The 23,226-nt window shown below is 40.5% G+C and overlaps 1 protein-coding gene across 5 annotated transcripts; it reads right to left on the reverse strand.

Moving 5' to 3' along the window:
* Positions 1-786: 786 nt before the first annotated feature.
* On the reverse strand, positions 787-21,537 carry sgcg (sarcoglycan, gamma). 5 transcript variants are annotated; one of them, XM_025898048.1, is made up of 9 exons: positions 21,452-21,530; positions 20,363-20,501; positions 11,055-11,256; positions 10,487-10,591; positions 6,834-6,921; positions 5,887-6,006; positions 3,488-3,560; positions 3,193-3,316; positions 787-2,293 (listed from the first exon to the last, which is right to left on the reverse strand). In XM_025898048.1, the coding sequence occupies exons 2-9, from the start codon at positions 20,389-20,391 to the stop codon at positions 2,126-2,128; spliced, it is 909 nt and encodes a 302-aa protein (XP_025753833.1). In that variant the 5' UTR covers positions 20,392-20,501; positions 21,452-21,530; the 3' UTR covers positions 787-2,125. The 5 variants fall into 5 exon arrangements, with proteins under 5 accessions (XP_025753833.1, XP_019200880.1, XP_005474628.1 ...); XM_019345335.2 differs by lacking the exons at positions 20,363-20,501; positions 21,452-21,530 and adding exons at positions 14,782-14,846; positions 18,246-18,714; XM_005474571.4 differs by lacking the exons at positions 20,363-20,501; positions 21,452-21,530 and adding exons at positions 14,782-14,861; positions 18,246-18,714.
* Positions 21,538-23,226: the final 1,689 nt, after the last annotated feature.

The following is a 23,226-nucleotide window of genomic DNA, read 5'->3' on the forward strand; positions in this document are numbered from 1 at the left end:
TCATATACACTGTGGTGTTATCAGTCTCTCACATCGTTGGAAAAATGTAGTGCAGTGAATTATAACTAGTCCGAAATAGCTTCGCTTTGGTCATTTTTCCAGATGTCTTGTGATTTGTTCAGATGCAATTTAACAAACCAAAGCATGGTGTGTCTTGGAGATAAGATTATTTCTGCCGGCAACCCTTCTAAAAAAAAAGCCATACTTGTCCAGCTAACTGAGGTCTGTAGTCTGTAAAATGTAGTGTTTATTAGCTAGCCATAGCTGGTACCAGTAGAACTTTTTTTTTTTTAATGAAGCTGATTTCTGGAGTTATTTAAAGGGTTAAATTTACACTTGCCAAAACAAATAGATTTTCTATGCTGACATCACATTACTGCAATTTGAACCATCCTAAAAATAAAGAGCGTACAGCTGATGTGGTGACCAGGAGAGCTGACATTAATAGTATCACCACACGTGGATGTGTGCAAAGGTCATGACCCCGCTGCAGCACACACTGTGTGATCCACTGAATAAGCACAAAGTTGCTTCTCTTGGGCTGCTGGTGTCAGTCACTGTGGTGGTACTGCAGAGTTTTACCACTAGAGTGTATCACAGAGCCATTAATTAGGCCAGTTATATTAAACTGAGTCCACCAGCATGCAGCTTACGTGCACATCAGTCTGTCAATGCTGTCATTTTCTGTTTTTTTCCCTTTTCTTTCTTAGATAGATTGAATTATAAAACATGAGAACACTTTTTAGAAAAGCAAGGATGTGAAGATTACAGCTGCTGACAGGCAGGTAGAAGAATAGCACAAAGTTTATTCAAAAATAAAACATACACATTGCACACTATTAAAATATCTCAGGACTCCAAATGAACTACTTAAAAAAGACTGACGACAAAAACACAATGGCACGAGGTGTGAAATGTTCTAAAACAGCGATGTACAGACGAACTGGTGCCGAACTCGGTGCAACTATCACTACAACATACGGATATTTTTGACACAGTGAACTGAGACCCATTTATCCTACAACAGTGTTAAAAAAAACAAAAAACAAAGGCAAATTTAATCATAAAGGCAATGGTTATACTGAAAGTATGAGATCCAAGTTTTTATTCTCCACATATTTTGTTTTTGCGTTCTTGTTTCTGAGGTCAGCACTGATGATATATTAGTCCTTTGGCCGTAAGTGAGATTACTGAACAAACAGACCAGCTCAGCTTACCAGCAGGAAATTGCTGCATAATTACATGCTTACCACATGCCAAACATGAGTGGCTTTAAAAACATGTGGCATGGGATCGCTGCTCTCTGTGTGTCCCACATCAGGACTACACATAAAACAGATTTCATCAATTTTGGTGGCGAGCTGGAGCACTGGCAAAGGAAGAGCCCATGACCTTTTGGTGCGGATCCAGGCCACTTACTTTAAAATTGCAAAATAGTGCACTGGCGTTGGCCTTATCAGAGTATGCTCTCCAAGTGCCCTTTGTAGATTTCACACATGTTAAACCTCATTAATATCAAAACCTCATTATCTGAATTTGAGTTTAATAAAAGAAAAAATGAAAGAAAAAAGACAAAAAATAAAACAAATATACAGCATTTCTGTTTGTCTCCCTTTAAATAAATACATGCTAAACACCAAAACACAGCATACCAAGGGCTTGGACCAAGAGGAGATTGTATAAAGCAAAACAAATATTTTCAATAACACTCTGGCGCTGTTTCAGGGATTTATTTTTCAAATTTTCAAGCCCTTGATATGCGTCACTTTCATTTATTGCACCACAAGATAATATTGCATAGGATGTAAGCTGTTACCAGCTCCTCGTTGCCCAGCCATGACACTGTGTGTGTAAAAAAATGATCCATAAAGCTCTGATGCAGACAGATTTAGTAGTGAGAGCCAATTCGTTTTGGATGAATAGTCAGAAGGTCATAAATGGAACTAAAAGAACTCATTTCATTTATGCCAGCAGGCATTTGTATTTTCACAGGCCTCGATGTGCCACTGGGATCCTGGTAGACCCACTGTGGTATAAAGATAAAAAAAAAAACAGTTGTGCTTGTTGCCTCCCAGAAGATGCCTCTTCTGAGAGATGGAAAATCGATGACCTTGTCAGACTCTATCTAGCAGTCCTGATTATCGCTGCAAGTGGAAGTTCTTCCAGCCTTGGACAGGAAGAGCTTTCCGCTGGGACAGACGCAGACCTCGTAGAGAATCTGAGCATTTCCAGAAACCCCGTCCTCGCTCTTGGGCAGGCGCGGCAGGCGCACCGTCTCAGCATCCAGCACCAGCTGTACAGCAGACAGCACGGAGAGCAAGGACGATTAAAGGAGAACAACAAAGATCCAGCGAAAGAGCAAGGAAATATCACTCTGTTTCAGTCCTTTTACTTCATGCATGCACAATAAGACACAGTGTGCAGGGAGCTAAAGAATTATCTATTTAATACCTAACCAGGGCATGATGACATGATGATAATTTAAAAAAGAAAAAAGGTCTGGCAGTAAATCAGCTTAAAATGAGAGAACGTGAGCATTAAAGTTAAGTGCAGATTAACATGCAGTTATCATCCTCACAGCAAGAAAAGAAAGATGAAGAAGTGATCCAGCACACAACTACTCTGTCATATAAATGCGCTGATCTACTGAGAATGAATTCAAAAAAGGTCAAATAAGTGCTCGTGATACAAATGCCTCTAACGTGCTTCAGTCAGCTCGCTGCACCACAGCCATTAGTCAGATCCGATTCAGCCACCAATTACCAAAACTCACTCTAAACACTAACATGGAAACAGCAAACCACTACCCACAACAAACCTACGGAGCACAAACAGATGTTTCCAAAGTTCAAAAGAAAGGGTTAGGATTAGATGAGATTCTCACTGCTTTAGAAAAAGATTTTCTTTAATATGTTACACTATATTCTATTGATAAGAAAGATAAAGAGGCTTTTTAAGTGCCAGCTGTCTGTCAGGTGTTTCTAGACAAAAATGTTCAGTAAATGGAAAAAGCAGAGCGCCTTTCAAACTGCACTCAAGCTCCCAGGTGTGACCCGAGAGATTGTAAAAGCGTAGCGCAGCATGTTTGCTGGAAAAACATGCTCTCTATATTCCCTCTGTGAGCTAAAGGAAAAAGCATGCCTGAAGATGGCTTTGTAGCAATCAGCAGGAAGTGAAAAGTGGATTTCGTACCAGCCCTTCTTTAGACTGCAGAATGACATCCATGTTGGAAGCAGCTTCAATGTTGCCAGCCAGAGCTTTCATAAAAACTCCTTTCGGTGCATCCATACTGAGCGAGCGAGTCGGGGACTCCAACCTAAAGAAACATCTCGGCTTTAAAAATATCACCATTTTATCCGTTTGTTTGTTTATTTCACCTGAGCAACACTAGTGAGACTGAACCTAAACTTTGATTTCTTATAGTTTTGTATTTCTTTAGCAGATTGTTTTGAAAAGTCCAATAATGCACAAAGTCTGAAACGCTCACCTCAGCTCTTTCAAAATTTCAGATCTCAGCTGAGGCACCTCCACTGAATGCTGGAACAGCGCTCCTTCAGGACCTGCAAACAAAGATACACGAACATCAAGATCTGTTACAGAATTTAATAGAGTCCAGGAGCCTGATATGGTCACAACACACACCAAACATTTTTAATAAAACAATATGAGTAGCTTTGCTGACAGTGGCATTCATGGTGTGTTGGCCAGTTGACCCCTTTGTCCCAGACTGAAGTATTTTAACACTGCATTCACCAGCGACTTCATTAAGCACCCCTGTTCAGCTGCTTGTTAATGCAAACATCTAATCAGCCAATCACATGGCAGCAACTCGGCATATTTAGACATGGAGGCATGCTCAAGATGACCTGCTGAAGTTCAAACCGAGCAACAGAATGGGGAAGAAAGGTGATTTGAATGAGTTTGAATGTAGCATGACTGTTGCTGTCAGACGGGTTGCTCAGGGAATTTCACAATCTGCTGATCTGCTGGGATTTTCCCACACTAGCATCACTAGTGTTTACAGACAAAGGTCTGATAAATATCCAGTGAGCAGCAGATTTCTAGCTGAAAATGCCTTTTTGATGCCAGAGGTCAGAGGAGAATGGTCAGACTGCTCCGAGCTGATAGGAAGGCAACAGTAACTCATTACAACCAAGGTATGTAGAAAACTACCTTTCCTGACTCCTGTCAGCTAAGAACAGGAAAATGAGGTCTAAATTCACATCAAAATGGGACAACAGAAGGTCTGATGAGTCTCAAATTCTGCTCCAATATTCAGATTATGGGGTGAGAATTTCAATTAAATTCAATTTACTTCAATTCAATTTTATTTTTGTAGTGCCAAATCGCCAGAACAGTTGCCTCAAGGCGCTTTCTATTTTTAGGTAAAGACCTTACAATAATACAAAGAAAACAGACAAAACCCCCAAAATCATATGACCCCTCATGAGCAAGTGCTTTGGTGACAGTGGGAAGGAAAAACTCCCTTTTAACAGGAAGGAACCTCCAGCAGAGCCAGGCTCAGGGAGGGGCGGCCATCTCTTGCGACCAGTTGGAGATGAAGGAGGAAGATGGGACAAAAGACATGCTGTGAAAGAGACAGAGATCAACATGAAAGCATAGTTCCAGCCTGCTTTGGTTCAGGCTGCTGGTGGTGCGCAATATTTTCTTGGCACACTTTGGACTCCGTAGAGCAACTGAGCATTATTTAAACACCACAGCCTACCGGAATATTGCAGCTGATTGCGTCCATCCCTTTATAACCACAGTGTACCCATCCTCTAATGGCTGCTTCCAGTAGGAAAACGCACCATGTCACAAAACTCAAGCTGTTTTCTTGAAAATGACAGTCAGTTCAAAAAACTCACATGACCTCCACAGTCATGAGATCTCCCTCCAATAGAGGACCTTTGGGTCTGTGGTGGAACGGGAGATTCTGATGATGGATGTGCAGCTGACAAATCTGCAGCAACAGTGCGATGCCGTCATGTCACTGTCGACCAAAATCTCTGAGGTGTCCTTTGAAGAATTAAGGTAGCTCTGAAGGTGTACCTAATAAAGTGCCAGGTGAGCGTAACTAAAGTTTTGTAGACGCCACCTGTGCTCAGAGGATGAGGGGCTGGTGACTGTAATCCTCTAATATTTATCTCAAAGCACTGCAGTGCAGTATATATTGTGGATTGCGTCGTTGTGTAAACATTGTTTTTAAAAAAAACAAAAAACAGAGGCGGGCTGTCTGCCTACTTCGACTTGAGAAAAATTCACGCAATGCTGGAGCAGAGAAGTAAAACTGGATCCAAACGCTGCAACACTTGGAGCCAATTGTGAAAGATGTAAACACTCCACAAACACAGAGAGTACAGAAGCTTGTTTTGAGGATTCCTGGAAAAACAGCTCCCGCTGCCTGCTGCTCTCTGCGGATCAAAGTGACCCCGGGCGATACGAAGCTATCGGCTGACACTCTGTTCAGCATTAATCAGCCATCACAGCGTGTGGCCAGCGGCACACATAACCATTAACGTAACACACCGGAGACTAAGATTCAGAATAAAAGCACAGGAATATCCCGTCAACCCTTTGTTCAGTAATATGATAAACTGTACAGTATTGTGCGTTGGTATCTCATTTTTTCTGTTCTCTCTGTGTGCTTAAAAGATATCCACGCACTCAGCTGTATGACACGAATGACTGTGAAAATGACTGGGCTGTCTCTGCCCTTGGGTGCTGGATTGTTGAGCTGATATTTGCCATCAAACCAAATTGGTCCTGTTGAGTCTACATCTGTTGTCAGTGTTATCATTTTTCAGTTTTTTTCCCCCAAACCCTTCCACCAACAGGTGTGTGCTACATCCAAGGAAACACAGCACGTTGCGGCCATTGGTGTACCTGTGACTCGTAGTTTGTCTGGCCCAATCTCAGCCTTGTCGCCATCTGCAGTGAACAGCATGTTGTCATTGTGCGAGTTAATGAGCAGATTTCGAGTGTGTCCCTGAGCCTCTTTTGGACCTGGAACAACAACAACAACAACAACAACACCTGAAGGGGTTTGGCAATAAGACATGAGTAACGTGTAACCATGAAAATCTATCATCATTCACTTCCTGTGATTCAGTTCGATGTGCTCAGAGAGCGTAAGAGACACATTCCCAATTTAGATCAGCATAGAGGTGGAAAGGGGAGAGACAGCGGCCACCTGCTGATGAGAAACGCACTGATTAAAAATGCGTAACCCTATTACTGCTTTGGTCTGAAACGTAACTCATCTGAGGTTACTTCACTTTGCCCTTCACTCCATCAGCCCTGAGAGGAGCTGATCTAAAAAATGTAGATCACTCAGTGAGATATTTAACCTCTGTCAGGGCTCACAACTGTGAACAGACATGCAATGTTCCCTAACAAGCATTTCAGTTTTATTCACAGAGGCCCAAGAGTATGCAGGCTATGCATTTTATGGCTTAATGATCAAGGACACATAACGGCACTGTGGAACACAACAATTTGCTGGCCTTTTAATTATGACAAAATCCCCCAACGTGGCAGTCGGTGAGCCATAAAGAGACGCACAAATATGATCCTCCACCGGCCTCAGGCCCTCGCGTGTAATACAGAACGATCCAGAAGCAATGGATAGAGAAAAAGAATGCTGAATTTAATGGATTTTAAATGGAAATCTAAGAGATTATAAATTGAAATATGGCCTCTTGTCTCTGCTAATGCTGGATGAGAAATCCCTGCAGTGCACCAGTGTCTTAACTGTCACTCTCAGTGTCACTCATCAGTGGGATGTGATGTGTGTGTGCCGCATGTTTCTGTGTGTACATGTGTCCTCTCACCCACAGATATCCTCTCTATAACGTCACCATTTTCATTGCGGGCGTTAAGGGAAACATTTTCCGATGAGTGTACTAGAAGTGAAGAGTCCTGTGGAGATGAAGAAATATTGCCATATTAACAGCCTGTGTAAATAACATCAATCTGCAACAGAAAAATGATAAAAATTAGAATATTTGCATGTATGAACTTGGACAAAAAGGTTTTATGTGAGGTTTTTAGGCACGCTGGCTCTGCAGGTAGCACTCGTTGACTGGTCAGATCCTTTAGTCCACACTAACTAATGGATTGTAAAAGCATTCATGATTCCCTGAGGATAACTCCTACTGACTTTCATTGCCTGACTCTAACGCTACCATGAGGTTGATAATGTGAGGTTTATTAGCCTATCAAGAGAGCTCTGCAAAATTAGCATCCATAAAAAAAACAGGACGTTTAATTGAATAGTGCCCATTAAAATCAGCATTACAAAACTGCTTTACAAAAACATAATACACGCAACAAAATACAAAAAAGTCAAAGTTATCAGAAGATGTAAAACCAAAGTATTGCACTCTAGAGATAAACTAGTGCACTGTCAAGAACCAAATACAATGCAAATAAAAAAAGTACACATTGTAAGAATATTTTATTTTAAAAAATAAATAAAATGAGTAAAGCTTAACACTTGTGATATAAAAGTCAGACTTGCTCAGGCAGGTTTTTCCACAGCAGAGGAGCCCAAACAGCAAATGCTCACTCGCCTTCAGTTCCCTTTCAGTCGATTCACTCGGTACAACACGTAAGTATGGGATATCACGCCCTCGCGTGTCCTGGCTGAAGAAACCTTTATTCACGCCTTTAAGGCAGATGACGGGTGATGACACGCGCACGGCCCCGCCTGCACATATAGCCGCTGTCATCACAGTCATCCCTCAGTTCGATAGCCGCTCTTCACCGAGCCAAACTGCTCAGTGGGGCCACCTTGTGTTGTACCTCGTTTCTCTCCTTCAGGGAACAGAAGTTATAGACATAACTATTCGTTTTTAAGCATGAGGTGGGAACAGTTGGCAGGTTCCTGCCTCAGGATCTCAGGCTGCTCATTGGTTCCAGTCTATTCCAGTATCTCTTCTGGAGCCAGGTCATGAAGAGCATTCACTCCTGACACCCTGTGTCCTCATATGGGGACATCATGTTTTGGCTTTTCTGCTCTTTATATTTCACTTCAGTCAATCAAGCATTTTAACTTTGTGGTAGTGACTTAATTTCGCTTTGCTGTAAAGTAAACAGTATGAGGACCATGCGGGCATGCTATGAGGTTTATCTGTCAGAGGTCCAAAGTAACGTGATATTTAGAATCCTCATATATCATTCCTTATATGCCTATATGTTCTCAATACAAAGATTGACAATAAGAAACACAGTTTTAAATAGCCCTAAATAGCATTATTATCGCTTTGACCTTCAGATCAATCTATTAACAATCGAGGAGAGGTCAGAGGTCAAATCTGACATTTGAAATCTGTATATTACAATCATATTATATTATATTATTTTCTATATGTTGGCAATACACACAACACTTATGAGAATCAGTTTCTAAGATATGGCTAGGCTCTTTGTCAATTTTCTACCAATAAGTCATAAAGTTCACCTTGATGACCTCAGTGTATGTAAGCGAAATTTGAATGGATTGTTAGCATGACCCCACTCTACACCCCTACACAGTTTTTATCAGAATTCATTCAAAACTTTGAGCTATAGTGTTTACAGACAGAAAGAATGACATGCAGGCACAGAAACACTACCAAAAACATAACCTCCGTGGCAAAGTTAATAACAGTAAGAATAATAGAAAGTATGTGGCTAAAACTCAATATTGATTGTATTCTAGCACTCCTCAAATGGAAACAGGAGGGCTGGATTAGCTTGCTGATATATTTCTCAAAAGTTAGGTTTGCATCAATACCAAACCCAAATTTCTGACAGCCTATTTAATTTTGGAAGGACAAAGAACTGGATAACAGTATTTTTTTTTTCCCTTGCTAAATGTATTAAACTTTTATTTTATTTAAAATATTCATTTTAGAAGATTTTCAGATATTCATTTTGGTTAGATGGTCTTGATCGGAAGATAACACTGAATGTTACTGAAAGAGCAGTATAATGACATGTTTCTGTATAATGTGGCCAAAAGGTAGAACATACTGAAAAAGGATAGGTCCTAGTGTAGAACCTGGGACTCCACATGTGGTCAGAGGAGGTGGTCACCAACAGAAACTGTGTTACATGGCTGCCCCACCAGTGTTGGAGCTTTTCATAAAAAATTCCCATAAGTTTCTGCACATGATTTTATTCCTGTGAGCAAGCTAGCATGCTAACAACAGCATTTAGCCCAAAGCACCAAAAAGTAGCTAGCATGGCAATAAACTCAAGAAGCTTGGTGTCATTTTCTGATTAACAGCTTTTTATTGTGACTTTAATTGCGTATTAAGATCATAACAAATATTAATACTGCCATTTATTTTGTTTGTTAGTTGATCAAGATGTTTCCTCTCAATCATTTATTGGCTAACACATTAGCATTTACAGCTGTCGACTTGGATTATTTTACAAACACTTTACTGATATATTATTGACAATTATTATTATGATCAGGCAGCCATTAGGAGGCACTGAGCATCCTGATGGGGGAGGATATTCACCAGCCAGACTGAAGCATTACTGACCAGAAAAAGTGCTATGGACTACTGTTTATTAAGCCTGACAAAGAATGCATTATTATCAGGCTATTTATTATTTTACTTAAATATTTGTACAGGATGTGACAGCAAGTAATTAGGTCTGTATAAGAGACATGGCAAACACACACACACACACACACACACACACACACACACACACACAAATATACACTGTCATAAAATGTTTAAATGAAGAAGCTTAGCAATAAATCTCTTCTGCTCCTTTGTAGCTGTGGGGAAGACATGCTTCTAAAAATGCTCTAGGAAAGCAAGTTTTCATGTAGAGGGCAGCAGGATGTCTCTCTAAGCACTGAATCACTTTAGAAACCCATAGAACACATTAGAAAATGTGTCCATCCATAAATGAGGAATACATTGCCTTTTTAATGAGGCCCATGAAGCAAGAAAAAAAAATATTGCTGCTATGAGCAAGAAAAGCCATAACATGTAAACAACTGCAGCAAAGTGTTCCCATCTGCTGCTAGCAGGCGGGCCATAAACTACTTTCCACCACAAATATCCCTGAGGTTAATGGAGAGCTCAGCACACCACCACGTGCACTGTGTGCTACTGCCAAATCCAGTTTGTTCTGACACATCTTCTAAAAAAAGTACTGTCAGAAATATGCAGCTCTCTCACTACAGCTGGATAAAAACTGCCTGAGTGTCTGCGAGGAATTAGATTTAGATGATAAGATGACGTGCAGTCTCCACAGATCCAACACACACTCAAGTTTAAGTTTGGTAAACAGTGAGAAATAATGGCCAGGCTGTCAGGCTACTTAACTGAGCAAACAGAGGTTTGAAAATGAATGGGGTAGAAGACGAAAAAGGGAGAGAAGGAGAGGAGAGAGGAGGAGAGAGGAGGCTTATCTCAGAAGAATGTGGCGAAGAAGAGCAGGAAAAAAAAGTTTGCATTCCTGATTGGCTTACTTCTCTGCTGTGGATCTCCTGAGCATAGAGAGGGAAGAGGAACTCAGACTCGCCGTCCTCCAGCTTAACCCCATCTCCATGCACTTGTAGTAGTCCCATCCCTTCCTATGATCAAAATGAAAGCAAGAGGTTACATATTTCGACAAAGGCATGCCAAGAAGGCGAGGAATGTGCTTTGGCTTTCCAGCTAACAGCGTTCCCTCTATCACTTAGGTCTTTGTCTAAGGTCTCCACCATAGTGTGTACATGTGCATGCAAGAGTGTGTGTTGGCTTGCAGCTTTGTTCATAAATCCACAGTTGCCATCTGGAGTTGAGACAGAAAGCTGACAAGTCTCCATGAAATAACAAACACATGTACTCTCCTGTTTAGACAGCCAAGTAGGACTTAATGATGGATAATACTATTGCTGCCTGACATTACAATAACAAGCAGGTAATAGTCAGCATATTAAATGATGAGCTGATCAACAAAAGCTAAATACTAAACATTTAAACATACCATTTGAAAGGAGAAAGGAAAAACAATCCCAACTGAAAACATGGTGTCCAAATGTGAGCTGTGCATACCGTGTTGAACCACATCACCCTGAGGATCCAGATGGTGAGGGCAAAGTTGACCACCAGGATGACAATGAGCAGCAGCACAAACAGGTAGAGACAGCGCTTCCTCCAGCCATAGATGCCAATCTTGTAGAGTTCGTCAGGCACCGGCCTGGGCGTGCTGCTGCCCTCGGTGGTGGTGACATACTGTTCCCGCACCATCTGTCGCCTGGCCGCCGCACATGAAGACAGGTACACAGGCAAAGGAGTAAAAAAGTTGAAAAAATAAAAAAAATCAAAGATAATAGTAAAGATATCAAAGATAAATTTGAAATAAATTTGGCAGAGCAGAGAGAATTATTAAAACAACCTGTGAACATAATGCTGATAATATCTAGTGAACCTCTTAAGAAAGCAAACAGTGTCCTGTAAAGTTCTGTATTTGGTCTTCACCAACACCCAAAGAACATATCACAGTCTTTACCTGCTAAATATGTTGTTATCACTCTGTGTCTATCTCGCATTTGGAGCTGGGGAGTTGGTAAAGAGTGAGTTTGAGGGCTTTCTTGGAATAAAAATCCCCCTTTGTGGATCACAAACAATGCTATGACAGAGGTAATATTTGCTTAAAGCAGTAAAGTTTACTCAAATCCCGAAACTTGCTATAAATCTTTCACTAAGGGGAACTGTGAAAATTCATTAAAATTCTCTTCGTCTCTGTTTTGCTCTTAATTAAAATAAAGTTAATATAAAAATATTGATTGCAGCAGTGAGCGAACATTGCTTAAAGCATTCTGACAACAGGAGCACCAAGAAAAGCAGCACAAAACAGCCCCCCTCCCACCAAAAAGAAGAAGAAAAAAAAATAAAAACACTATATTAAGTTTCGTACACTCAGAGCCTTTTGCTTTCTTCATCACTTCATGCATTTACAAGTGAAATGGTGCTGTCAGGAGCCTTCATCAGAATCACTTTACAAAAGTCTCTAAGCAAATCAAGTGACTAAGAAGCGTCTCGGTGTGCAACTAATTGGTTTTTGCTGTTAATTTAAAGCAGTTTCAAGTCTGCAGCTATAGTAATTAATAACATCCATCCATTCATTTTGTCAACCAGTAATCCAACTGGAGGTCCAGAGGGACAGGTCGGGAGCCGAAGCCTATCCCAGCTCACACAGAGTGAGAGGCAGGGTTCAGACTCTACTCGTTAGGCTGATGTATAACACATCTATATGTATTTGCTGCACACACTTTTGATCATTTCAAGGAAATGACCAAATGTTTATTTTCTGTTGCACTCTTAAAATATAAGATGTTTTTCTTTAATTTGTATTTTTCCTTTCTTTTGCTTTCCTATTAGAGAAGGACCTTTTTCTCACCATCTAGACCAGGGGTCTCCAACTCCAGGCCTCGAGGGCCGGTGTCCTGCAGGTTTTAGAGCTCACCCTGGGTTTACACACCTGAATCAAATGATGAGTTCATTACCAGGCCTCTGGAGAACTTCAAGACATGTTGAGGAGGTCATTTAGCCATTTGAATCAGCTGTGTTGGATCAAGGACACATCTAAAAACTGTGTTGCATCTTCCTAATTACCTCGTGTGTGTGTATTAAAGCCCTCAGTTTCCCTCTGGTCTTCATCGTGTCGTACTTCTTCATGTTGTGTCCTCACCTTATGTTTTTGTTAAGCTTGCTGGTGCTAGCTAATAAAGCTGCACTTGGAGTTTAAGGGTTCCTGCATTTTGGGTCTACTCTCCACCTACCACAAAGCCCACCTTGACAATATTTTCTGGTACTGCAGTGTGCAGAGGACTTGGAGTTGTATTGGTAACTAACTAAGTAATTACAAATGCAACGTTTCTATCAACTCAACAAAAATCAGCAAACACACAAATTGCTTGCGTGCATTTTGTTGCACATTGTGTTGCTTGCTAAAGGTCCAACTGCAGTATTTCACAGGAAGAGAAAACAGAGCTAACTCCACTCAGAGATGGAGAAAGATAAGAAAGACAGGACAGGAAAGGAAGAAGAGAGGTTAGATTTAAAGGTAAGGACTGCTCACTGGTACGTGATAAACTGTAAATGTAAAGCTTACATGCAAGTCTTCATGTTTTTAAATCAGGCTTTCGGTCTGTACATTGTTTTGTTTTTTTCATATTGTGAAATGTACTGCAAAACAAACTGAGGTTGGCTAACTGTGTTATTTAAACCTGCATGAAAATACTCTGCAGGTTACTGCAGGATAAACTGGTTAGTTTGCTGTACTGTGATGGATTTATAGTGTGTGTGGCTGGTGCACAGTGGCTGTGGTGCTCATGGTCAGAGTTCAGTTATATATAATTATAAGCTAAGGTGATGGTGCTTAGATTCATTCACAGAATTAAACCTTCATATCAACTTTATCCTGTTTGGAAAAAAGACAGCATAAACAGTAGACTATCAGTGTAGAGGATTGACACAAAGGACAACTCATGACCACCTGCTGACATCTTGTTGAATTCAGTTGTGAACATACACAAAGAGCAGCAGGTCAGCTGATCAACGCCTATGCATTAAGAAAAATCAACAGGAGCTCTCAATAGAAATTAGACCCTCTACAATGTGGGCAACAGAAAATAGAGCTTTATTTTGTTTTCTCTTTGAATTGGGATCTCTTATTCTTAGTTTAAAAAAGGAACTGCTGCTGCCCATCAATCTGGAAAGGGTTATAAAGGCCATGTCTGAACAATATATAGTCCATCATTCTACAGTGAGAGAAAATCTTCACAACTGGAAAACATTCAAGGCAACTGCCAATCTTCCCAGGAATGGATGTTCCAGCAAATTCAACCCAAGATCAAAAAGTGCAATTTCTCATAGAAAATCCAAGAAATCTAAAAACTATAGTTCAGACTCTACACACCTCAGCATGATAAATGTTCAAGTTCATAAAGGTGCAATTAGAAAGATACTGATCAAGTATGGGTTGTTTTGGGAGGGCTGCCAAGGAAATCCTCTTTTCTCTAAAAGGAATATAGCAGGATGTCTTAAGATTACAAAGTTTCATCCGAAGAAACCACAAGACTTCTGGAACAATCCTTTGGACAGAGGAGATTGAAGTGAAGATTTTTGGCCATAATGCACGGCACCAGACTTGGAGAAAACCGAACACAGCATATCTGCACAAACACCTCATCACAGCTTTCAATCGTGGTGCTGCAAGGCTGGTGATGTGGGCTTGTTTTGTATCCACGGGACCTGAACACCTTGCAGTCATTGAGGCACCCATTTACCAGGCATCCATCCATCCATCCATCCATCCATCCATCCATCCATCCATCCATCTTCTTCCACTTTTCCAATATGAGGAGGGGCTGGAGCCTATCATAGCTGTCATTAGGGTGAGCGGCAGGGTACACCCTGGACAGGTCTCTAGTCTATCTCGGGGCTAACACAGAAAGGGAGGCTACCATTAATCCTGTGCTGCCCATACCAAAGTATTTTCAAATGTGAGTCTGTCTGACAGACAGCTAAAGCTTTGCCCAAATGTCATGCAACAGGACAATGATCCCAAGCAGAGCAAAAAATTGACAGAATGACAGAAAAAAGAATCAAGGTGCTACAGTCAAAGGCCAAACCTCAACCTGACTGAAATGCTGTGGTGGGACTTTAAGAGAGCTGTGCATAAAGAAACAATGTTGCAAAGGACTGTCAATCTGCAGGGCCCACAACTCCTATACAGGAAGCCTGAAGTCCTAATCCCTGATCCTATGGGTCTTACCCAGTAGGTATGAAGAGTTCAGCTTGTGGATGAGGGGACTCGTCCAGGTGTCTTCGCTGCTAACCCTGATAAGAAGAAATCTGGACACAATGATGCAAGGGACTAATAAAGTGATACAGAAAACAATTACTTCAAGTTATTGGTGCTAAAGGTGATTCTACTAGCTAATGAATCAATAGGGGTGCTCAGTTTTTCACAGGACTTCATTGACTCCTGTGAAAACTCTTTTTAACAAGGCTGTATATTATTCCCATGAATGCTACCACACAAAAGAGTTACAAAATGAATTCAGACACCCAAGAGATGTGAAACCCTCAAACCATTATGATATTGTTGTATACCAAAGCATGTGAAAAACATGTTTTATATGGATATTGGTCTCTTTCTGATTATTGAATTGAAACTTTAGCTTTGCTTCTGTGTGACAAACTCTGCAGCATCCAAGTTCTCAAGGTCTATTTCAATACTTTTCCAGTTTTTATGCTTCACTACATGCATACAATGTACATACAGCACTATGTAACGCCTTGTCTAACAGTCTACAGTATGATTCATGAGCCCAAAGCTCACACACACACAGCTACTGGATAGCTGGCTCTTTGCACCAGTGGAAAACCTGACAGAATTTCCAGCAGTTTCTTAAAAAGGCAAAGGAAAAATGGTATTTATTACAGAGCTGAGGCTGTGTTTTCTGGCTACACAGCAGCAGACTAACAGTGACAAAAACCAAGTCGATGAAAGTCAGCATATTTCAAACCACAGCCGGTACTATAAGTTATGACACAACGGTCGTTTTCTGTATTCATTTCACGTGATAGCCTTGCGAACTGCAGGACTGCAGAACCTGCGAGCGAGCCCCCCAGTCAGCACATTTGGACCATCTGACACAGTGACAAGAGAGAACCTCAGGGGGAGATTTCACAGAGTTCGAGTACAGCGGAGCCAAAGAGCGCACAGCCTGAGAGGGCTGCAGAGAGAGGAGTGGTGTTACTTTCTATTGATTAATCTGCATTAATAACCAGGGGCAGGCTGTGGAGAACGGTGCTTTCATTGAGGAGTGAGCCTGAAGAAAATGCTGTCAGTTAGGGATTATTATGAGTCAATGAAACAGGTGAAAGAAGCAGTAACACAAAGAATGAAGATTTCTCTGAGCTACAAACTGCTCTTAATCTTCATCAGATCTTCAGAGCCACCACATTTCAGCTTTATAGGGAAAAAAAAGTTATCTGAACACAGATGTATCTGGGTTGTCTCAGCTGTGCTTTCTGAACTCGACAGGGCCCAGATGAAAGAAGCCCGGCTGATTTACATACAAGACAGATGTTACATCTTACTGTCACAGCAAAAACATTTTCCATCATGTTAAAAGAGCCACTTTTCAAGCCCAAAAGCAATTCTTCCTGACGTTACCAGATGTTCAGCCGAGCACATTATCCTGCTGTAACTCCCCCGGGCCCGAAGATGATGATGATGATGCAGGCAGGGGAAGATGAGCTGAGCATACAGTGACAAACTGTACAAGCAGAGGAGTTGTGCTGCTGTAAATAATGAAGGTAAACATTGTTCCACCCTCACACCAACGAGTGATGAATGAAAGCAAACACGCTCTCTGCAAGCGGTCTGAGCTCTCTGAGGTCCAGGAGAACGTGTTTCACAGACACTGATAATAAAGCAAAGCGGGTTGTTCCTTGCTGTGTGCTGTAAACACAGGGAGAAAGCACAAAAGGCTGATAGTATTTCTATGACCACAGGTCCTGTCACATGGCCTGCAAGCCTAGCTGTGATGAATAGCCTTTATTTCACAATGAAACAAAAAAAAACACTGCCAGAAAAAAGAAGGAAAAATAAGACTTTATAAGGAAAACTTGTGTCAAATACTAATTTTTTGTCCTATATCACTTCATTTTTATGTATTAATCACAACTGTGAGAATAAATCATCATAATAAATTGAATGTCAGCAATGCAGCAGAGGCACTGCAACTTTTAGCGGTAGTTGGGAGTCCCTCTCTTTGAAGGGAGATCTCCAGTGAGGCTTGAAAAAATAAAAAAGGGAGCCAGAGCAGCCAGACACTGTTTAATTGACTGATTCCAATATCTTCACACTGTATCTATTAACAGCCTCAGATCCTCGGATCTATTGTGTGTTAACATGTTGATCGGCTCAACTCTTTTATACTTTTTGGGCAAATGAGCAGTGAGAGTGAAAGAGCTCTGGCTCTGTTCATTATCACATTAATGAATTTGATCTAGTTCGGTCTAATTACTTTAAATGAAAGCATTAAGAGACTGTCAGCAGCATGAGGAGAAAGCAGCTTTGAGGCCAGATCTTTAAAGGGCGTCTTCCAGCCTCCAGTTTCTGTGCTTACCACTACCACAGACTTCCATAGCAACCCAAATAAACAGTCCCCGAACAGCTTCGCTGGAAGGACCAGCAGTGCTCAATTTATGGTCGGAAATTCAATCTGACTTAGAGAGAAAAATGCTTTTGTCAGGTCTTTATTTCCTAAGTGTCCTTTTGATTGCTTCTAAATATAAATTGTCACAAATACTCTACAGTGGAAACAACTACAAAAAATTATAAAGTAGCACAGAGCTCTAATACAATCTTCTGCTCCAGGCAGGTCCATTTTTCCTAGGGCATCCTCACAATTAACCTTAATCATATGATGCTCACTCCCTGGCTCTGTCTCTGACCTCTGAATCAGAGTTAGAGGGCCGGGTCGGACAGGCTAACTTCTACCTTTCAGTCTGCGGGGTCCGGCTGTAATTGAAAATCCAGGCTCTTCTCTGAGCCGAGGCTTGACCTGACAAAACGTCACAAGTTGCACTAAGTTAGAAAAGCTCAAAAAGCTTTAAGGTGGAGGAAGGACTGCGGAAAAACACCGTTTGTGTGGAGCGAAGGGCGATTAGAAACTGACAACAGTGCTGAGGGTTTCTGCCTGTCTGTGTGTAGTAAGGAGGCTGGCGTCATGTCTCCACTTCGCTGTGATGCCTTAACTTCTATAAATAGGACACAGCATTGTGAACTAAATATAAAAAAAGCACCAGAGGAAATGCACAGAGACACAAACCACCCAGGTATATCTAATGAATATTACAAAGAGACTGGAGGATTTCTCAGAACACACGGAAAACATTAGTGAGTCGCTCTTTTGCACAGTTAGTTTAGCATTTCAGCATTGTTAGCCATGTATGGTTAAAACACAGGGGAACTGGCTGACTGAAAGCTGACTAAAAACACTGTTTTCAAATCCAAAACTGCCTCTGTGAGGACTGAAAAGTAAACGGAGCAAAGTGTGAGAAGTACAGAAGGACAAAAACTGAAAAATATGTGCAGTAGGTGAAAGGTTACCTTCATAAAACACTTTAACTTTATACAAAGAGAAGGCTGTAAAAGACAAAAAAAAAAAAGGATAATAATAACCAAATGGGTAAATGTCGAATCGGGGGCAGAGTACTCACCGATCTGTGTGGAGGCACAGCAGTCCTCTTTCCTATGCAACAGTAAGCAGAGCTCGGGCTGGTACAAGCAGCTTGAGAAGCAGCAGCGCTTGAGCTCCTCACGCGTCTGTCAGCCACTCAACAGCTGCGTGCCATAAATCCAGCTCTGGAAGTGCCCTGAATAATCACCACGAGACGGCGCTCCCACTCGCCTGCATTCCCACTCCGACTCTGAGCTCTGACTCCCTCTGCCTTTTTAGCCGTACAGATATTTGAATATCATCAGAGTATGTGTGTGAGAGAGAGAGTGAGATAGGAGTATTAACCATGAGTGGAAAGGCTCACTCTCGCTCTTTCTCTCTCACACACACACACAGAACCATCACATAATGAACAGAGCATTTGTTTGTCATGCAATCCACTGAGTCACTTTCACTGCCCAACCCAGGGCTTGAAGCAGCGGTGTCTAATTTGAGACTTCAGTCATGCCTCTCAGTATAAACTGAAGCTGGTCTTTTAGATACTGTAGCTCTGCTGGGTGACAGCAGGAAGGGTGGACCTTGAAGAGGGCAGTCAGTAAGTGAGAGAGGCGGACGTTCAGCAAACGCAGCAAACTTGTGGTTCCTGATGTGGAAATTGTTTTATGGTCCTTGAATATATCAGTGAGGTTGTTTTTTTTAAAAACTGTAGCTATGTATGTAAATACATTTCAATAACTCAAGGTCATCCATTAATATTTGACAGTGATATAGCGAGTATGAAAAGTGCAAAATGTTTTTAAATTGAGGATAACACATTTCATTATGAAATATTTATATATACTCTGTTTGTGTAAGTGCCAACATTTGATGATAGGAAGTGGCACGCTGAGTGAGAACACTGTGAAGACAACCTCGATTAAACAGGGAGAGCCACTTGATGTTGCTGTTAAACTGAAACTTATCTATAGTGATAGGTTTAAAGAACCAGCCTTGGAGCTAAATGCTAATATTGTAGTCTAAGGAGGGCACAGGAGAGATGTCTGTGCCTGAACAAAAACAGGAAAAAATAGATTTAGATTCTAGCAGATGTAGTTGCACAGACATTTGACATATCAAACTAACAGCATTAGTGTGGCTCTGTAGAATAGCGATTTATACATTCAGGGTCAGGTTAATTTATTTGTACCTGTAGGTAGGTTTGCTCTGCAGGCAAGTCATCCACGCTCACATGCACACTTCAATACAGACACAACACACACTGAAAAAACCAACTACTAATTAATTTGGGGAATCATTTAGCTCACATAAGTAACAAAGCTACAATTTGTTCATCTGAGTGATGGGTGCCAGAACAAAGGTGTTTTTAAACCTTGCTCTTCTGCACTTTGGAATCATAAATTTTCATCCAGACGAAAGAAACTGAAACTCACAAAAGGCTGCAAGTCATCAAGAAAAACTGAACCAGCCAACCCCTGTAACTGTCTGTTGTACAGGGATGGCGTTCACTAGAGGTGAGCGGATCAACCTATAGATCAATAGTATCGATACAATGCTGGTATTGGTATCAAATCAATACTAGTGTGATAGGATCGATGCTTTTTCCTATAATCTAAGTTCAGTATGTAGCCCACTGAATTGTCTTAAATTAATTCTTTTTTTGAAAATGAAAAAAATATATCAAACATTCATTATGAAAAATACTCTGAATGTTGTTGACTGTAATGTCTATTTTATTTATAACCTATAACACATTTAAACAATACAAGCTGACGTCTCTGACGGGTACATTTACATCCCACCAAAAAACACAGTTTCCAAATACATGAAAAGCTGAAAGAATTTAAAAACTGATGATGATTCATCTTATAAAGCATGAAACACTGCCCTCCCCAATATAAGCTGCTGTTAAAGGTTAAAAGTATCAGTATCTGCAATAGTGGCCCTGTATATACTCTGTATCACTACTGTTCACCAATAAGCCTGTTAGACCACTTAACAATGTGATTGAGTTTCTGTTCTTTACAGATAAGTGTCCATGCCACAAAACCAAGGAAAAGGAAGGTGTTTTTTAAAAGGGTACACCTGTGTTCTTCTCATTCTGACGTCTCAAACTTTGTTTGATAAACTGACCTAACTGCCAGTAAGCTCCCCACTTACCATGGATTAAGGTGTGAGTTGTTCCACATTAGCACGTGCTAAAAAAGCTTCCAGATGCATTGATGTGATCTGTGAACATCTTTCCTGAAGCTTCAGTCAGACCAGAATTCACCTGGCAAAATGTTTCCACAGGGTGAGGCTGCAAACAGGTGTACAGGATGTAGGATGGGTAAGGTAAATATAATCTCTTTGAAATTCAGGCATAAATAAGGAAGCCCCTGCATGAGTTTATCATGCCTACCCAAAGCTTAAAAGCACATTATTTTGGTTATGTCAGGGATTGGCAACTTTTACTATCAAACGAGCCACTTTTGAACAGTAATTGACCTCTATTTATTATAGCATTACTATTTAGTATAACTAATAAGTGTAATTGAAAGTGTAATTAAAACCTTTCACAACATAATCACTCTGCAGTGGGCTATTTATGATTATTTGTAACTTTATAGTTTCATTATAATACTAATGTTTTATCCAGTTTTTCAAAAATTATTGCACAAAAAATATTTACTGGTTTCTTTCTTATTTTTACTACCATCAAAACAGAAAAATGGTGAAATGCAGGAAATGCTGAAGAACAAGCAAACCTGCAAGAAAGCAGTGCTGACATTGACAGCAAACAAATTTGTCCACATAGCATTGGCTATGAACTTTACAGCAGTTGAGGAAATATGAAAACTTTTTTTTGTCGTAATTCGGTGTATAATCTACACGCTTTTACAGCTGGAAGATGTTAATAATGACTTAATGAAGAAGCTTGTTTCCGCCGCCATTTAAATAAAATCTGCCCCGAAAATCTCGGGTTATTATCTCGATGTTTCGCTTTACTCGAACTCGATCTTATGGTAAGTGTTACGGTTAGGTTAAGTCTTAGCCTTACTAACTCGAAATGCTGAGAAAATAACTTAAAAAATGAAATTTCGATTTTTTTTTACGTCGATTTTTCTTTTAAGATAATAAAAATAATTTGACTTTTTTTTGGTCTTTTTTGAGTGGCGGAAACAAGCTTGAATAACTAACAGAAATTATACATAAAATTATTATTATTACTGTTGTTGTTGTCATTATTAAACAGTGACAGGTTATTACCATGTTTACCATCTATTTTGTCAAAGCCCAACCAACGTACAGGTTCGACGTAGCTGAGGCGAAGGGCCGTATACATCTTTTCTGGGCATGCGCAAGCTAAGAAGCGGGGGCGGGACATATGACACGGTTATCCAATAGAAACAATTAATAATTATTCCTCGACTTAACACATTCCTTAAAAAAAATGTAACATCACATTGTATTTTAAACTTAGGGGCAATTTAATTTAATTTAATGTGACTTTGAATGTGAAAGAATTGGGGCCCTTATGTAAACGTCATTTACAGCCCCTTTAACCTCTCCAGAGCATTCAATCAGGCCCAGTGCAGGCATATTTTTAAGCAAACAAAAATAAGAATTCACTGAGCTGGCACAGTAATTGTACGCAGCACAGTGGAGGAACGATTAAATCACTGATTACTGTCACTTTGATAAATTTAGAAAAAGTCAAACACTGATTGCATGACCTGAAATTATACAGGAATCAAAGGCTGTTTCACTACATAACCGAGAACACTATCAAAGTGTTGAGCAGCACACTCTTGATTATGGAAATGTTTCATCACACAGCCTTGCAAAACAAGTAAATGCTTTATTCTAGTTAATCAAGCTGCAAACCTCAAATAGAAATTGTGGGATTTCAGTTTGTTGGTGGAAAACTCCAGCAATAGCAGGTGTTAAACAGACACTGCTGTTTCATCATGTGTACTGAGAGGCGGCTCTGTTTGTGTTCTGAGCTCATGTTGGAGGACTGCATCTGTCAGTGGCGTTAAACCTGCAGCATGTTTTTGTGGCTGGTGCTGGAGGTGGTGCTGCGCAGTGACAAAGGAGCACCTGACAGCATCCATCACAGGACTCCTGCGCTATCTTATGCCCCGAGCAAACGGTGACAGTGAAGATAGCTTCTTCATTTCACTCCTATCAATATCTCATAACCTTTCGCTGCCGGTGGCTGGTAACAGACAAGCTGAAGACAAAGTGGAAATCTACCCGGCCAAATTAGAAATGATCCATCTAACATTGAAAACATGGGACAACTGAATCAGAATGCCTCTTTAAATTTACTGGGTGACAAACTGAACGCACCACAGTAAATGGGGTGTGAAAGCACCTCAGCAGCAGAGGTTCTTGAATCTGTAAAATTCTCCACTTGTGTGCAGTTTTGAACAGATATCTGGAAAGCTCTTAATCTCTCTACACTCCTAGATTAGAACAGCTTCATGCCGCTATGTTATATAAAACCAATTAGAAAAAAATAACCTTATCAGAGTTTAAGAAGACAGTGAATAATGTTGCCATAATAACCTTCTGCAGTGTTTATTCAATTATGATGCACCTCATGTTTGTTAGCAAAGCCATCAGATCTAAGTAACACTTCCTTTGACACGCTTTCCTTTTAGTACCAGAACAGAATGAAACAAATTTATTGCCCCTAACTGATTTTAATCCACTTAACTCAGTCAACTTCAGGGAGGATGAGGCAGGGGATGTAAAAAACAAAACCACACTTTGATACAGAGGGACCAGCATTTGCACCTTATTATCAGGCACCAGGAAACAACTGTGCACACAGACACAAAACGTCTTAACGTTATTATAAGTATCACATAGATGAATAGTCTAGTTACCAGTCACTATCGTCATCTTTTTACTCTTTGCTTTAGCCAATCTTAACATTTTTGCTTAAATGACATATTTTTAAATCCAACATAATGCTTATCTGATATCCAGTGACCACCCGACCATATCATGAATACACTAGGAATTTTTATCCA

Source organism: Oreochromis niloticus, linkage group LG14 (genome assembly GCF_001858045.2).
Source record: "Oreochromis niloticus isolate F11D_XX linkage group LG14, O_niloticus_UMD_NMBU, whole genome shotgun sequence".
Taxonomy (NCBI): Eukaryota; Metazoa; Chordata; class Actinopteri; order Cichliformes; family Cichlidae; genus Oreochromis; species Oreochromis niloticus.